This window comes from Sapajus apella, unplaced genomic scaffold, assembly GCF_009761245.1.
Source record: "Sapajus apella isolate SASKATOON/1434 unplaced genomic scaffold, GSC_monkey_1.0 scaffold19, whole genome shotgun sequence".
In the NCBI taxonomy this organism is placed as follows: domain Eukaryota; kingdom Metazoa; phylum Chordata; class Mammalia; order Primates; family Cebidae; genus Sapajus; species Sapajus apella.
Window position 1 is genome coordinate 12,454,861 of NW_022436959.1, and position 18,103 is coordinate 12,472,963.

The 18,103-nt window shown below is 49.5% G+C and overlaps 1 protein-coding gene across 2 annotated transcripts in view; it reads left to right on the forward strand.

Annotated features, from left to right (window-relative positions):
- Positions 1-18,103, forward strand: part of GSDME (gasdermin E) — a 62,165-nt gene that overhangs the window by 26,323 nt on the left and 17,739 nt on the right. For both annotated transcript variants that reach the window (XM_032286980.1, XM_032286979.1), the window contains exons 4-5: positions 15,011-15,182; positions 16,838-16,958. In XM_032286980.1, the coding sequence (XP_032142871.1) occupies positions 15,011-15,182; positions 16,838-16,958 (293 nt within the window). The remainder of the gene's footprint in view (positions 1-15,010; positions 15,183-16,837; positions 16,959-18,103) is intronic.

Consider the following 18,103-nt stretch of genomic DNA (forward strand, 5'->3'; position numbering starts at 1 on the left):
AAAAAAAAAAAAAAAAAAATTGAGACTCTGATGTGTTCTTCATGTCAATTGTGTTTTTCAACTCTGGAAATTTTCTGTGAATCTTTTAAATTATTTCAAACTCTGTTAAATTTATCCAATAGAATGCTGAATTCCTTATCTGTGTTACCTTGAATTTCTTTGAGTTGCCTCAAAACAGCTATTTTGAATTCTCTGTTTGAAAGGTCACACATTTCTGTCTCTCCAGCATTGGTCTCTGGTGCCTTATAGTTTGTTTGGTGAATTCATGTTTTCCTGGATTGTCTTGACACTTGTGGATGTTTGTCAGTATCTGGGCTTTGAAGAGTTAAGTATTTATTGTAGTCTTTGCAATCTGGGCTTGTTTGTACCCATCCTTCTTAGGAAGACTTTCCAGATATTCAAGGGTACTTGGGTGTTGTCATGTAAGTTTTTTGTCATCTGCATTAGAGGACACACAAAGCCCAGTAACTCTGTGGTTCTTAGAAACTTGGAGCAGTACCTCCTTGGTGGTCTTGTATAACATCCAGAAGAATTCTCTGGATCACAGGCAGACTCTTGTTCTCTTACCTTACTTTCTCCAAAACAAACTGAGTCTCTCTGCTGAGCTGCCTGGAGCTGGGGGAGAGGTAACACAAGCAACTGTGTGGCCACCACCGCTGGGACTGCACTGGTCAGAACTGAAGCCAGCACAGCTCTGGGTCTTGCCCAAGGCCTGTTGTAACTACTGCGTGGCTCCTGCCTCTGTTTGCTCAAGGTCCTAGGGCTGTATAATCAGCAGGTGGTGAAGCTGCCAGACTTGTGTCTGTCTTTCTCCCCAGACACAAGGTGAGTTCCCTGGGGTCCCAAGCAGGTCCAGAGATGCTGTCCAGGAGTCAGAGCCTGGAGCTGGAAACCTTAGAAATCGTGTGGTACTCTATTCTACTGTGGCTGAACAGGCTGTCAAATCACAGGACAAAGTCCCTTCACTTTTCCTTCCCCTTTACCCAGGCAGAGGACTCTCACCCCATGTCCGCTGCCAACACAGGCCCACACGGAACACTGCCAGCCCACCGCTGATACTCATTTAAGACCGGGGCTCTTCAGTCAGCTTGTGATGAATGCTGGCAATTTGAGACTCACCCTTCAGGGCAGTGAGTACTCCTCTGGGCGGGTAGGTCCAGAAATGCTATCCAAGAGCCACAACCTGGAATTGGGGACTTGAAGGGCCTGCTTGGTGCTCTGTCCCACTGTGCTTAGCTGGTACCTAAGCTGCAAGACAAAGTCCTCTTTGCTCTTCTCTCTGCTTTTCTGAAGCAGAAGGAATCTCTCCTGATAGCCACCCCAGCTTTGAAAGTGCTGGGTCACACCTGACCACAGCTGGGTAGGCATGTCTCAGAGTCTCCTCCAAGACCCGTGGCACGTATTGCCTGGTTACACCTGTTGATTATGCAGGGCACTGGGCTCTTTAGTCAGAAGGTTAAGAATCCTGTCACAACTGTGTCCTGCCCTTAAGGTAGAAGGTTACTTTCTGGGCCAGGATTTGTCTAGAAGTGTCTGGCAGCCAGGGCTGCAGTGGGGGCCTCACAACTCTGCCTGGTGCCGTATCCTACTGTGGCTGAGCTGGTATTCAAGTTGCAGGACCAAGTCCTTTTCCTCTTCCCTCCCCTCTCCTCAAGGGGAAGGAAGGGATCTCTTTTGGAGCTGCGTGTGGTGCTGCTTGGAGTTGGGGGAGGGTTGGGGTCGGCGCTCCCTTGGCCACCCTGGCTGGTGCCTCAGCAGGTCATGTACCCAGGCCCCAAATCCATTGGCTCTGAGCCCAGCACAACTCCAGGACTTGCCTAGGAGCTGCAGTCCTTGTGACCTAGACTGCATTTCCAGTTTATTTAGAAACACCATAGCACTTTAGCCCATGGTGGTAAGGCTTGCCAAAACTCAGGTTCTGATCACTGGGATGGGGGATTCTCCTCTGGGTAGGGCTGATCTAAATGCCCCCTGAGTGGGCGCTGGCTGAGTTCTGCCTGGTATTGGCAGCACTGAGTTCCAATGCAAAGCCCCACGGTTGCTGTGCTGTGCTCTCCCTCCCACAAGCACACGGATTCTCTCTGTGCCATGGGGCTGCTGCCCAGAGATAGGGGAGGGGTGGTGCTGGCAACTCAAGACTGCCTTCCTACCCTCTTCAGGGTCTCTTTCAGCAAAATGAAGCTAAAATCAGATACTGGGATTGTTCAGCTGATTTTTGGCTCTGATGAAGGTGCTTTTTAGTATAGATAGTTGTTAAATTTGGAGTTCCTGTCAGGACGACAATCAGGAGTTTTCTGCTCAGCCATCTTGCTCTGCTCCTGGCCCTTTAACTTTTCTGTAAGAGTTTTTTAAGGTGAAAGATTTCAGGACCCATGTCTTTCTTGAAAAAGACAAAGTTTGAACTGAGCTTCCTTCCTACCTAATCAATTTCCCCATGGCCAGCAGATGGTTTGGAAATGATCCCATTTGTCTTTGTGCTTTACTCCACACTGGCATCATTATTTTTAGTAAACAGTTTGTGCCTAACAATGAAGACTTCTGTCCACGTGTACTTGGAGATGTGAGTTTCCTGATTCTGGTCCTCTCCTTGATTATCTTTTTGCTGTGTTTCTCCTTCCAAGGCGGGTGTAAGTGGTCAGAATAAACCAGGGCATCCCAAGGTCTGGGGGGGAAGGGCTGGCAGTACCTCTTTATGCTGGTCTCCTGGTATTGGCACCTGGTATTGGTCTCCTGCCAATACCAGGAGACCAGCATAAAGAGGTACTGCCAGGGTGGTAAACTTCAGGCTCATTTTAAAAATCAACACAATTGGCCAGGTGCGGTGGCTCACGCCTGTAATCCCAGCACTTTGGAACGCCGAGGCAGAGGGATCACGAGGTCAAGAGATCGAGACCATCCTGGCCAACATAGTGCAACCCCATCTCTACCAAAATACAAAAATTAGCTGGGCATGGTGGCACGTGCCTGTAGTCTCAGCTACTTGGGAGGCTGAGGCAGGAGAATTGCTTGAACCCGAGAGGCAGAGGTTGCAGTGAGCCGAGATCATGCCACGGCACTCCCGCCTGGCGACAGCGCAAGACTCTGTCTCAAAAAAAAAAATAAAATAAAATAAAAAATAAAACAATTGGTGGTGGAAACAGAGGGAAAGTTTAAGGAATAACATCATAAATGCTGCTATGCCACCTCCTAACCAGCTTACCCAAAGATCTTTTTCTTTAAGCCAAGACATAGGCGGCATCTTTTTCTACCTTCATGACCCAGAATTTCATTTATCAGCAAAATGGGGTTGATGTTACTGTGAGAACTCAGAGAATATGAACAGGGCTTGTAGAGGAGTGCCTGGCATGTGGCAAGTCCTCATTAATCGTGGCTGTTAGTGTTACCACTAGCAATAAGTACAGAGCCTGGCTAGCAAGCCTGGCAAACGTCAGAGCTCCTGGGGAGGGAAGGTGTGATGCAGCTTGCTGAGAGCCGGACCGGGAGCCGTGGAGCTGCAGGAGTGAGGTGAAGTCCTTGGAGTTTCCAACGTGCAGCATGATGCTCCCTCTGAGCTCTTGTTTCCCTCTCCCATGGAGGAGACAGGCACCTGCGCAGTCACCATTCTGAACTCCACCATGGAGCGACTGACCACCTTCAGTGAACACTGGCAGGGCTCTGGTTCTTGCATGCAGCAGCAGCCTGTGTTCCCCAAAACACGTGCTGACCCAGATGTGTAGCTGGGCTACGGAGAAGTCTGCAAAGCACACAGGCTGTTCTTTGTACATGTTTTGTTTGTGGCAGGAGATGTTGATTTGATTCTTAAGTAAAGATGTATGGAGCCCTTGAGCAATATCATTAAGACCTTCATGGGCCTTGTCCTGGTCACCATATTCTCTGTGAGAAGCAAAGCTGTGAAACTCAAGGCCCCACCAAATCCACTCTCTTTAAAAGATGTCTTTCCTGAGACCTCCAGGCTGCACTCATCTCTGTGCTATCTGAAATTCTGCCAATTTATTATTTTTTGTTCTAAGTTATTCTGTCTCCTGGTCTTGGTGTTGGTGAGCCCCTGGCAGCTTGTCTGACTTCTGTTGTTTCCTTTCACAGCGTAAATGTGGCTCCCTGTAGAGAAGGATGTGCTGGGGGCCCTCTAATACTTGTTCTCGGGAATGGTTTTTGTCTTTTTACAGAAATCACCTTATCTGATGAGCTTTAAAGGTTACTTCACATCTTTTTGGAACTAGGTAGGATTTAAGTCCTAAGAAGAGTCATTCAAGTACTATTTTCTTTTAAGATTGATAGGTATTATTGTATTTCTTCAAATCCAAGATGCCATCCATTGAAAGAGGCACCATTATTCTATGTACCACTGAGAAAGAACACTGCCAATTAAACCGTGCCACCTAACAATTTTAAAGCATCCTGATTTCAGAGATGTTAAAATGTAAAGAAAAAAATGTGTGTCTCAGAGCTGATGAGCTGCAGTGTCTACAATCAGGATGGCTGGGATGGGTCAGGAGCTAGAATTCAGGCGAGCAGACGTTCATTCTGCTTGGGCTTTTCATGCAGTGTCTGATGCCGAGACTCAGCCTTCACTGCGCTTCTCATTTCTAAACCTCCAACGAGCTGCTGAGTGAGGCCTGAGTCCAGTGGGTTCAGCCAGGAATCTGAGTATCAGACATGGCTCCTTCTTCACCTTCTCTCCCATACCTTGTCTCTCACCAGTGGATTCTGCCTCTTCAATATCAGCCTTACCTCTTTCCAGCCTCATGACAGTTTCTCTGGGAAATGGTGCAGGCCTCCACCAGCCGTCTCCTTCCTGCTCTCATCCGTCCCCTTCCATTTGATTCTCCACAGGGCAGCCAGTTGGATCCCCTCACTGCGCAGCCATGCCTCTGCTCTCCCCTGTCCTGTGCAGGCTCCTCTGTGCAACAGAGCCATGCTTTCAGTCTTTAGCCTCATCTCTCCTCAGTTCCCCTCACGTTCTCCAGGTCAGGTAGTGGAGCTTATTTCAGTTCCTGGGAATAAAACTCCAGGCTCTTTCTACCTCCAGTCCTCATCTGACGTTCACTCCTCCTGTCTGCACAGACACATGAAGGAGACAGAGAGACTCACTCCTGCATCACCCGGCCAGTTCCTCGGTATTCCTCAGGCTAGACCCCACTTCCTTCAGGAGCCACATCACCCCTGCTGGGATGCTAACCACGCTGTAGGGTAAAGTGTGTCGGAAGTGCTTGTGCCCGTGTCTGTTTACCTCCTGGGGCACACCCGGCTCCTTCACTGTGGGGTCTGGCATGGTGCCTTTGGCACATTGAGCCCGGTGTACTTGAAAGGATGGTTGGTTTATCTTTATTCTGCAACTGAGGAGCCTGAATGTGAAAATTAGTTTGCCTGGATTCAGGATTTAAAACCAGATTCACAAAACACATGATTGTTCCAATCCAATTTCTGTGCAGAGCTTGAAAACAGACAAATGTCCCAAAGGCTTTAGCGTGAAGTCGTTTGTTTGTCACCTTCCGGGCCTGCTGCATCTCATCCACTGGAAGCAGTTAATTAATGACTCGTCCAAAGGGTTCAACATGTACAGTTGCTCAGTCATTTTTTCCTTTTTCTTTACATGGGTCGTCGTGTGTGAGTAAAATAGGGTATGAGAGACTATAACTTGGATGGGGCAGAGCAGTCACGGTGTGCGGGTGGCCTGGTCACTTTGGCACCAATGTGCAGCGAGCATTCTACCCCAGTTTTGGTTTTCCCAGCAATTTACAATCCTGAAATCATCTTTATTACAGACAAGACAGAGAGAGAGAAAGAGAGAGCAGGACTTATCTCACTGATTTGGAAGCAGAGGCCCAGGGCACAGGAGTTGAGGCTTCTAGAGATTTCCTGCCACCCGGCTGTGGGCTGAACATCTCTGATGTGTGGGAAGTTTCTGTTATGAAACGTGGTTGAGGTGGGGACTGCTGGTAGCTGCTGGGGAGCCGTGGGTGGCTGCTTTGGTTTCCAAAAGGATCCACTGCCCGACTCTGGGAAGCTCTCATGGGTTCAACAGAAAGACTGCCAGTTCTTTAACAGTCAAGCATACATTAAATGCCTTCTGTATGCAGGGCCCAGGAAGGTTTGGCAGGGAGAGGCAGATGGGCACAGAGTGTCGGGGCTGGACAGTGCTGAGTGGCATTCTCAGCCAGCCCCTTGGCTTTTAAGTTCTTGCTGCTTCTTGCCTCTCTGTGAAATGAGGATGATGGTGGTTTCATACACCAGTTAGGGTGTCTGGTTGCAAAGAACATTTGTTGTTATCTCGTTTAGAAAAACAGCTGAAAGAGGGTGTGTGTGGTTGACTGAATGGTTGACAGCAGAATGTCTGTTCAGTGTCTCCATGGGCTCCTGTGGCAGCCGCCACCTGTTGCTTGTCCTGGCAGCTCAAGTTCTCTTGGTCCGTAAATGGCAGCCATGTTGCAAACAAAAGGGCCAGAGGCAGAAAAGTGGCCTCTTCTTTGTGTCGTTTTTTTTGTTGGTTTTTGTTTTGTTTTTGCTTGCTTGTTTTTGAGATGGAGTCTTGCTCTGTCGCCCAGGCTGGAGTGCAGTGGTTCAATCTCGGCTCTCTGCAATCTCTGCCACCCAGGTTCAAGCGATTCCCCTGCCCCAGCCTCCTGAGTAGCTGGGGCTACCGGAGCGTGCCACCATGCCTGGCTAATTTTTTGTATTTTACTAAAGAAAGGGTTTCACTGTGTTGGCCAAGATGATCGAGATCTCCTGACCTTGTGATCCATCCGCCTTGGCCTCCCAAAGTGCTGGGATTACAGAATGTGAGCTGCCGTGCCCGGCCCTTTATGTCCCTTTTTAAGAGGGAGAAAAACCTGAGAACTCAGACTTTCCTCAGGTCTCATTGGCCAGAATCGCCCCGATTCCTGATAAGAACAATGAAGTAACCAAGAATGGACAAGAGACAAATGAAGACTCACTGGCAGGGCTGGGTGCACCCCGTCTCTTCCTCCCCTGTTACAGGCCCCCTAGTTCCTGAACGGTGCTGGAGATGGCAGCTAGTGGCACCCCAGCTCATAGTGTGGGAGGGTTTTGGAGCCTTCCAAGTACAGGGTGCTCAGGACAGTGCCTGTAGAAGCAGCACAGTTGTTTGTGTGCTGCTCTCCTGCCCTTCCTTGTCAAAAAGCTTACAGACTTTAAAAGGGCAAATGGAGCCTCCCTTGGGGGGGAGATCCGCAGCTGAAGGAGGCAATGGCATGTGTGTTCCAGGACTGTAGAAGGCAGTTACTGAAAAAAACTCTTTGCCACCTCTGTAGACTGGAGGGGGTTGGTTATCAAGAGAGACGCAGACTTTCCCACTTAATGAAATGTCACAGGGCGAAGCCAAGGAGTTTACAGGCGACGTCTGTGGACCTGACTTTCCTACTCTACCACTGGTGTATTAACACACCTGTACTCCTTTGTAAACTGTAGCTTTAAATCAAAACCCTTGGGAGAAATTCTGGAATTACTAAAGCCTTTATCATCAATACATCTCTCCGTTTCTGTGGGTCAGTAATTCTTGCTTAATACTCTTGCAGTAGCTGGCTGGCCACCATCTTCTGACTGTCTGTCATGTCCCCACCTCTCTGCCTGGGGAGATGTGGAAAGCAGCTCTGGCAGGATTGCGCCGTTTCCTCAGTCTGCATTTGTACCTTCTGCTTCCTGTTGGCTTTTAGAAGAGTGTAGTGGAAAAAGCACTGGTCAGAAGATGCAGGTCCTGGTTTTGGCACTGCCACTAACAAGCTATGTGGCTCAGGTGGCCCTGTCACCTCTCTTGGGCGCATTCTCCACTAATGAGCAGAGAGCCTGGGTGAGCTCCAAGTGACCAGGGCCATCCCCTCCCAGGTCCATCAACACTGCCACTTAATCACAGCTTTCTTGCTCCTTACTGTCCTCCAGCCCACACTCAGCCTTAGAATCCTTTCCCTACAGCCAGGCAGTCGTAGCTGATGGATTGATCAAGGTGAAAATGAAGATGAAATTGCTTTTCTGCCCGGAGCTAGATTATCCTCTTGAGTCCTTTCTAGTTTTATAATTTCTCCACTGCAGACTCAACAAAAGCTGCTGCTCTGCTGTGACGTCCCCTAGAGTTTGGAGAGCCTTACCAGGCCCCCTGGAGTTCCCCTTGGAAACGCTTCCTGGAGGCCACTGTTATTATCAAGGGTTTTTGTGTAAAAGGACCCTGCTGGTGGTAGCTGCCTTGGCCTGTTCCCTGAGAAGCTAGCATCTGGCCTGGTGCCTGGAGCATAGCAGGACTCAGGTATTTGAGGAGATGAATGAAGGAGAGTTGAGCTGTCAGGTCTGCCTGACAAAGCTTGCCCTCCCATGTCTCTGCAGGAGGCATCCCAGGGACCTCCTTTATGCTTTGGAAAAGAAAGCTGCTTCCCTCCTTTTGAATATTGTCAGGCTTTTAAAAGTTGTCTATGGGTTTCTTCTCTGTGAGTTTGCATTTTGCCTCTTGAAAGCCTTAGAAGCAGAGAAAATGGAAATTAAAGCTTCAGGCTGGGAGAGGAGGCGGCTTCATTAGGGCTGGGCCTAGGGAGCTGATGGATGCTGCAAGAGCTGGAGCCTCCCTTCCTGCTGGGCTGCTCTGGTCCCGGCAACCATGCTAGGCTCTGAGCCTCGCTTCCCTCCCTCCCTCCGTCACTGCCTGCTGCCTCCCAGCAGCTCCTGCCTTCCAGCCACCTCCCGTCCTGTAGCATGTAGCTGATACGTTGAGTGTACCCACGACCTGTATCCGACTTCCGTCCTGTGTCCATGGAGTTGTGCTCTTAATTGCTTTGAGGGTGCCCTCCCTGGCTCAGGGCTCACCTTATAAAGCTTCCTGAAAATGCCGGCCATTTATTTGACCATCCTAGAAAAGGGATCTTGACTTGGCTTCCCTGCCTATGGTGGAAGGAAAAAAAAAAAAAAAACATTTACGGAGCACCTGCCATCTGCTGGGTAGAGTGTGGGTCACTTTATGCAAGAGCTCACTAAACGTAACCCTCATAGCAAATTCTCAGTTTACAGATGTGGAAACTGAGCTTCAGGACTGGAGCAGTAACCCAGCTAGGAGGAGACTGAGTTACTCTGTTGGCATTATTGTAAAGAAATACTCAAGACTGGGGAATTTATAAAGAAGGGAGGTTTATTTGGCTCATGGCTCTGCAGGCTATACAAGAAGCATGATGCCAGCATCGGCTCTCTGTGAGGCCTCCAGAAGCTTCCAATCATGGCAAAAGGTGAAAGAGGAGCAAGCATGTCACATGGCAAGAACAGGAGCAAGAAAGAGTGAGGGGGAGGGTACCACACTCTTTTAAACAACCAGTGTGAACTCAGAGTGAAAAGTCACTCATTACTGCAAGGCAGGTGGGCATCAAGCCATTCATGAGGGATCCACCCCCATGACCCAGACACTTCCCACCAGGGCCCACCTCTAGTGCTGGGGAGCACATTTCACCATGAGACTTAGAAGGGATGAACGTTAAACCTTATTGGAGATAGAGCGGGGAACCGACTCCGGGCTGATTCCAGGTGTTTGTGTTACACTGACTTGCCAGGTACAGGCAGAAGGGCGACCTCTCAGTGGAACTGGGCAGGCGGGGTTCAGCAAGCCCCTGAGTGAGTAAAGGGTGCTCTTCTCCCAGTGAGTGTGAACCCTTTCCCCTGCCTCCAGACCTGCTCCTTTGGGGCTGGTCCTTTGTGTTGATGATACACGACTGCCTCAGTGGCCTCCTGTTCTTGATTTCATATTGCCACCCCCCAGCAAGAGCAATGAGGCTGCCCTTAGAAAGACGAGTGAAGAGAATGAAGGACACCTGCTTGCTCATTTCCCCATGAAAAAGCTTCTGCCGCATTTTCCCTGTCTCTGGGCATTGGCTCTTGGCTAGACTTGGGGAGAAGGTCTCATTTCAACCCTGCCTGGCTTTAAGTGAGAAATTACTCATTTATCCCCCAGCCAGTTGGATAGCACAGGGCTAGGCGCCAATAAAAGGAGCAAGGTACTTTGTCCTTCAGGAGCTTACAGTCTGTTCAGAAGGCCTTTTTTAAAAATACAATCTTTTCTTGGACTGGGTGATCTATTCACATGGTTTAAATGTCAAAAGGTCAAAAGAGAAAAGGTGAAAAGCTGCTCCCAGCCTCTAGTCCCCCACCCAAGAGATGACCACTGCGAACAGTTTTCCGTGTCTCTCACCATTCTGTCTGTGTTCAATGGCTCTTACTGGGCTCAAGAGAGAGGGCAGAAGTCAGGACAAGTCAGGGAAGAACTGTCAGAGGACACAGGGCGGCAGCCATGAGGACTGCAAGATGGGCTCGGGGAGGACAGGCAGGCAGGGATATTCTTTTTTTATCCCTTTTTGAGACAGAGTCTCACTCTTGCTCAGGCTGGAGTGCAGTGGTGTGATCTCAGCTTACTGCTGTCTCTACCTCCTGGGTTCAAGTGATTCTCCTGCCTCAGCCTCCTAAGTAGCTGGGACTACAGGTTCCTGCCACCACACCTGGCTAATTTTTGTATTTTTAGTAGAGATGGGTTTTTTGCCATGTTGGCCAGGCTGGTCTCAAACCCCTGACCTCAGGTAATCCACCCACCTCAGTCTTCCAAAGCGCTGGGATTACAGGCGTGAGCCACCGCGCCTGGCCAAGCATATGAATATTCTGATAAAGATTCCCAGAGGACTTGGGTATAACTTGCTTTTCCAACCTCCATCCTCTGATCTCATTAGGCAGGATATTTACATGTAGAAATGAACATAGCAATACGAGTTAATAGAGATGAAGATTCAGTACAGCCCAAGGGTGCCCTCACCCAGGGGAGAGGCAGCAGCGATGGGTGCTGTGGCCATGTGGGCCATTGTAAAAGAACTGGGCTTCCCAGCTGTGTGACTTTGGTTATTGCCATCAACCTCTCTGAGCCTCTTTTAAAAATTCTTTTTAACTCTTCTGAAACCTCATTTGAGTGTTTTAAATGTTTTTGTTTCATGAACTCCATCGCAGTTGAAGAAACCATGGACCTCTTTAAATGCATGTACTAAAATATATAAGGTTATAAAGTATACAGATTGCATTGAGATTTGGCTGGTTTCCTCACTTGGTGCAGGGGAGCCCTGTGGCATGGTGATTCCTGTTGGAAGGAGGGCCAGAGCCAGGGGCTGGCGACCTTGAGCTGTTCAGGATGTGCACCTGAGAACACTGTCCCTAGGAGGATACCGGCTCTCCTTCGTGCTTGGGGCCCTGATGGAGTTGACTCAGGGAGGAGATGGGGAAGAATTCCCTTCCGAGATTGCTTTTCAGAATGTCAAACGAACAATCCATTTTCCCTGATATGTAGCTTCCTCCGTCCCTGTGGGGACTCTCCTAACTAAAGATGATTAGATTTGTCCAGCATTTGGTTTCCAAAAGGTGGCAGCACTGTCCTGAGAAACAGAATCCTAGTGTCTTGGGTGGAAGTGTTTGCTTCTAGGTGGATGCCGCCTGCTGGTCCTCGCAGCCCGGCCTTGGTAGCCTAGGGGAGGAATCCCAGCGGCCTGCATGAGCTGTGGCTATGTGACACCTGCCTCTCTGCTCACCCGAATCCTAGTCTCGGAGACAGTCTCTGTCCCTGGGCGAGCTTCTGTCCTGCGCTGCAGTGGGGCCGCCCTGCAGAGATCTTTTGAGGGCAGCGACTCAGCCAGCGTCTCGAAACTGCCCTGTCATCGGATGCAGGAGGCAGTTGCCTGCCCGCCTGTGTAGACAGCTGCCCTTCTCTTTTGGTGTTTGAGGTGGGGGTTCTGGAGGGAGGTGGGCATTTTTAGCAATGGAGTCTTGAGTGGTCTAGGCTGAGCTTTTTATTTTCAAACAATTTCACGTTGGCTGGGAGCAGTGTCGTGTTTGGTGGACTGTGTTTAGGGCAGGTAGGAGGGCTGCGATTTCCAATCCAGCAGAGTCACGTCAGACTCCTGCAGGCGGCAGTTGTGGGGTTGTCACCAGGCGCTGCTGCGTCTGACGTGTGTCTAGCTGGGAAGAGCCCACACCTTAGCGGTAAGTGAGGGTGTATATAGACAGACATTCAGGAATCTGCCAGAAGACAGAATTTTGAACAATAGAAGGAAGAGAACATTGGAAAGGGAACATTTGAATATATGTGCTGATTGGTGGCTACAGTGGCTTTTATCCTTAAAATCTTACCTAGGGGACCAAGACATGCCATCCCTGAGGAAGATTGCATCTGCTACACACCATTCTTTAACCCAAGCTGCTGATCCTTCATTTCCGGCACCTTCCGTGTCTTCTGTTTTTCACACATGGATGCACAAATACATATGTACAGATTCATTCAAACAAATGTAAAAACGACAAAACCTCACAAGTTTTTACTCATTTATTTAAAAAAAAATTACCTGAGCTCTTCCTGTGTACTAAGCACTGATCCTGGCCCTGAGATACACAGTTAAGAGGCTGGCAGCCTCGCCATCTCCGTGGGGTTTATATTCTTGATGTGGGAGTCAGGCCATGAACACATAAAGGAATGAGCTAGAAAAATATCCTCGGGAAATGTGCTCTCCAGATAAGCGATCTTAGGGTGTGATAGCATGATGGGGGTGCAGGGAATGCTTTCCCGAGGAGGCGACCAATGAGTCAGTGAACTGTGGCCATTAAGGAATGCATGCTGAGTCCTTGGGGTGGGCCCACACCTGGCATTTTTAAGGCATAGTGAGAAGGCTGGAAGGTAAACTCAACAGGGGGCCGGGCAGATCACCTGGGGCCTCAGCCTGGGAGAGCACTGGACATGCGATATAGCCATCGAAGGCTTTCAAGAAGGGAGTGATGTGGAAAAGTACACCTGCCTCAATTCAGTGCCCCATAATTCCCATGCACTGCACACACTGTGGCTTTGTTTTGTGAGCCTCATAGAGGAACACGGGAAGGTGGTTGGAGTCAGGAAGTGTGTGCTTGGCATTTAACTCTGTGCCAGGCACACCCCAATGGCTCACTGCATGCCTCTCATCTAAACCCTGACATAACCCCATGAGGAGGGGGACCCTGTCACCAACAGTGTCTCCACGAGAAAACCGAGGTGCAGAGGTGCTCCTTCACTTGAGCTTGCGCAGTGTAAAGGCAGAGCTGAGATCTGAACCCCAGCTGTGCAGGCTCCAAGCTGCATTTTCCATTCCTTCCCGGAAATGGAGTCTCTCGACAGCTTTGTGGTTGTTAATAGGTTTTTATTGTGTGAGACATTGTCATAATTTCAGTTTCCTTAACCAGTACGAAGATTGAACCAGTTTTTCCTATGTCTTATCTATTTTTTATTGTGGTAAAATAGCTAAGACACACATTTACCGTTTTAACCATTTTTAAGTGTATAATTCACTGGTGTCCATTACATTCGCCCTGTTGTGCCATCATCTCCACTCTCCATTCCTAGAACTTCTCATCACCTCTAGTAGGAACTCTGCAGCCATCAAGCAGTGACTCCCCATTCTCCCACCCTGCAGCCCCGGTAACCTCCAGTCTGCTTTCTATCATTATGAATTTCCTATTCCAGATATTTCATATAAGAGGAACCATATAATATTGTCCTTTTGTCCCTGGCGTTTGTCACTTGGCATAATGTCTTCAGGGTTCACCCATGTTGCAGCAGGTGTCAGAACTTCACTTGTTTTTATGGGCATCTCATGATACAACTGGAATACATTTTGTTTCTCCATTCATCTGCTCTTGGACACTTGAGTTGTTTCTGTTCTGGGCAGGTGATTACCTTGAGATGGGACTTTCCTAGCTACTCAGTCCAGTTCCAGGGCTACTTTCTGAAGCTCAGAGAATCTGAGTCTGCCTAGGATGGGTGACCTAGCACGTGTGTGTTCAGGGATGGGTGCTGAGCTTTTCAAGGTAACTAACCTGTTAAAAAAACCAGAATGGATACCGTAATTTTTCTTGTGCTGTCACCAACTCTAATTTGGTTCTCGTCCTGTCCATTTTATAGACGCATAGCATTGAATGAGATCCCTAGAGAGGTTATTTCATCATTTGCTTCTAAGCATGAAATCCTCTCATGTAAATAAAAATTTTGTCTCTTCCTAAAATTTTTCAGAATTTCAAGTGGCTGAGTGGGAGCCCCAAATCTCTGCTGAGTGACTCTGGACAGGCCATGCATAATCGGCCTCAGTTTTCCTATGTGTAGAATGACATCAAGTCCCTTCTAAGAGATGAAACATCTTTCCTAGATGGGTTAAGAAGTTTTCTTTCAGTTCAAATCTAACTTCCTCCTTGGTATTTGCACTTTAGGGCTATTCCTTTCTCAGTGAGAAGCAATTGGTCATCATTCCTCCCATCATAACCCTGTATTTCCTGGGCTACGGCTGTGACATCTGACATCCCTTAGCTCTGATTAAATAACAAAGGGGAGTTTCAAGGGTCTAAGGCAGATAGATTGCAGTTTCTTTCCTGATTAGTTTTCTTTTCCTTTTTTTTTTTTTTTTCTTTGAAACAGTCTTGCTCTGTCACCCATGCTGGAATGCAGTGGCACAATCTTAGCTCACTGCAACTTCCGCCTCCTGGGTTCAAGCAATTCTCCTGCCTCAGCCTCCCAATAGCTGGGATCACAGGCGTGCGCCACCATGCCTGGCTAATTTTTGTATTTTTGGTAGAGACAGTGTTTCACTATGTTGGTCAGGCTGGTCTCGAACTCCTGATCTCAAGTGATCTGCCTGCCTCAGCCTCCCAAAGTGCTGGGATTACAGGTGTGAGCCACTGCGCCTAGCCCTGGTTGGTTTTCTTTTCTTCTCCTTGACAACCAACGCTGCTGTTTGACCGAAGGCCCCCTTCCCTCTGGCATCTAGCCTAGCCCTCAGAGGCCTGGCAGCTCTGAGGTGGCCTCAGGAGAGTTTGGTTTATGCCTTTCCAAGTAACCTGCCCCCTCTCTCATCACCAGGAAATCGACAAAGCCTGGCTGTCACCTGCTCACTCCTCAGCTGCCTGCTGTGCAAAAGGAAGCTCATGCTGCACCAGTGTCCCCTGAGGCACTAGGCCACTCACAGCCATTTTTCTTTTTCAGAACAATAAATCTGAGAAGCCCTGTGCTCCAGCAGGTGCTGGAGGAAAGGAATGAGGTCCTGTGTGTTTTGACACAGAAGATCACGACAGTGCAGAAGTGTGTGATCTCTGAGCACACGCAGGTTGAGGAGAAGTGTGGCGGCATGGTGGGCATCCAGACCAAGACGGTGCAGGTGCGTGCGGCCGGGCTGCCCTGCGGTCATGGCTGGGCAGTCATGGAGACCTTGGTTGGGGGCCTCTTTGGGTGGTGTCTTCATTAATCAGGACTCTTTCTGTAGCAAATTAACAGAAACCCAACTCACATTGGCTTAAATGAGCAAGAGTGTATTGGCTTGTGTAGCTGAAACACTGGGGGTAATAGGCTCCAGTCACTGCTGGATCCAGGCCTTGGGGATATGGGGAGCTGCCTTCCCTGGGTTGATCCCGTCTTGGATGGGCTCTCCCTGTGGTGCTGGCAGCTCCAGGCTTGCTCCTGATTTGCTGGATCTCACCAGACCATCCCGGGATGTGTCTGTTCCTGAAGCAGGGCAGGGCCACAGGCACTTGAATGGGCCAGGTGGGCCGGTGTCAGGTGCTCTTCCTTGTGGGCGGCAGATGTTTCCCCCAAGAAAAACGGATACACAGGCACTGACCAGGCCAAATGCAAGAGAATCCCTAGAGCCTCTCAGAGCTGGGGCTGTCACAGTGATTACTTGGAATTAGCTGTTGCAAGTCCTTTGTGGGTTGAGTTGGGGCAGGTAAGAGCTAGCTATCTCTACATAGGTTTTTCTGGAGTAAGTTATCGCCTTAAGTCTTACCAAGCTGAGCCATCATGAACCAGTACTACACTTCAGTGGACAAGGCGGCCGTCAGCTCCAAAGTGTTTCCCCTGCAGCTTGCCATGGTGGCTGATAGTTTCTTAGAAACGTACTTCTTGGGATAACTTTTGGCTTTGTCTAGAAGAACCAGGAAAGTTGTATTTGGAAGGAGCTGGAGGTAGAGGTCTGGGGCCGGCCCTCTTGCTGGGATGGGCAGGGAGGGCGGGCTGGATAGCGCAGTGAGGAAGGCGCTCATGGGATATGGCTTAGGCCGGCCCTGCGCTGCTTCTGCCACAGTCACCACCTGCCAACATTTTGGAGCCTTTGGGCGTCAGGAGGCTGGCTGCCATTTGTTGACCCAAAGCAACACCCTCTGACCAGGATCAAGTTGCTAAAAAAACATTCTCTGATTGCCAGTGTTTGGCAAACAAATAGACTATCATCTTCCTCTCACCAGGACATCGTGGGAAGGGGTCCTGTTTGTACAAGGGTTTGAAGGTGACAGCTTCGGTGCCTGACTTGGCGTTTCCTGCGTCTCCTCCCTCTCCCTCTCCGCACTTCCCTCCCCGTTCCTGGTTTTCTCAGCACCGTGCACCATCCACAGGTGTCCAGAGTGAGGTGCAGGGGGCAGGGGTTCTCTCAGCTGGGTTCTCCCACTCCAGCTTTGTTACTGTTTAAGGTTCTCATTAGGATTTCAGCTGTTTTGATAATTCGTGATGGAGGGAATTGGGAGGTGATCTTATGTGTCGTATGATCTTTGCACAGCACTGTAGACCAAAGTTCACTGTATCCCACACTCTAGAATCTCACCTTGATACCACGAGGTTGGCCAGTTTTTTAGGAATGTGTGTAGTGATGCCAAGAAGGATTGAGCCGCCCTATTCCCCATGCTTGCTCCTCTGTTCCACTCGGTTCTGTGGACATTGCTCAGCATCTCTCACATATGCAGGGCATGAGGCTGGCTGCAGTAGGGAACAGAGCAGCCGGGAGAGCCTGAGTGCACAGGTGGGGGTGTGTGTTTTTGCCCACAGGTGTCAGCGACGGAGGATGGGAACGTGATGAAGGACTCCAACGTGGTGCTGGAGATCCCAGCTGCCACCACCATTGCCTATGGTGTCATTGAGTTGTATGTGAAACTGGACGGTCATTTCGGTGAGTGCCGCCTCCTAAGGGTGTTGAGGGATCCCCCAGCACACGCTCAGCATGTTCCCTGAGGCACATGCTTACTGCTTTGGAGACTGTGGGAAGAGAGGGAAGGAGGTCTGAAGAGTGTAGACTGTCTCATGGCAATGATCCTGGACACGCGGCTGTACCGGGGGAGGGGTGTGGTGAGGGATGCCTGGAGCAACGCCTCCCTCTCCCCCGACGTTGGTGCGGGGTAAGGTTCCACCAGCACAGCAGGGGCTGGGCTGTGCCCTCTGGGCATCAACCTGGGCTCTGCGTCAGACAGACTGGGCATCGACCCTGGTGCCACGATGCCCTATGTGGTCTCGGGCAAGTTACTGAATCTTGCTGAGTCCTGGTTCCCCATCTCCGGAAGGTGAAGGGCATTTCTTCACCGGGCTGTGTGAGGATTTAATGAGATGAGGCCTATGAAGCGCCTGGCACAGTGGTCATTTATTAACTCCTCCGCCTTTGCTATTAATAGCGTTATCACCATCATTGTTACCCCACCTTCCCTCCCCAAGTACGAAGCCAGACACGCTGAACTTGACCTTTCTCTGCTGCTCACAAGTGTGTTGAAAGCGCAGAGACCCTGCCACTGTCAAGGAAGAAAACCCAGGCTTTGGTTCAGGGAGTGTCTGCTCATTTTGGGTGCTCACAGCCCCTTCCCTCATGTTCCCAACGAGAAGAGGCTGGTTCACTCAAGAAAACTCTGTGACTGCTCCTTAGGGACATGAGTGGGTAAATGTAACATCATAAATTAAGATTTTTAGGTATGACAATGATATTATATTTATAAAAATGAGTCATCCTATCTTTGAGAGATATGCACTGAAACATTCACGGATGAAATGGTAACATGTCTGTGGTTTGCTTCAAAAATAATATGGGTGGAGCGTAAAGGGCATGTGTGTGGGCAGCTGCCGTGGGAAGGGGGCGTGGCTGAGAGGTGACAGTGGTTGAAGCTGGCCAGTGGGCACATGCAGGTTCTTTCTCCTCCTCTCTATTCTTGCGCAGTTTGACATTTTCTGTAACAGCATTTTTTAAAAGTGCCGTGACAGACCATGCACGTGCCTCCTGCTGCCTCCTGCTCCTCCCCCATTGTGGAAGGGGGGCAGTCTCCCGTGAGACAG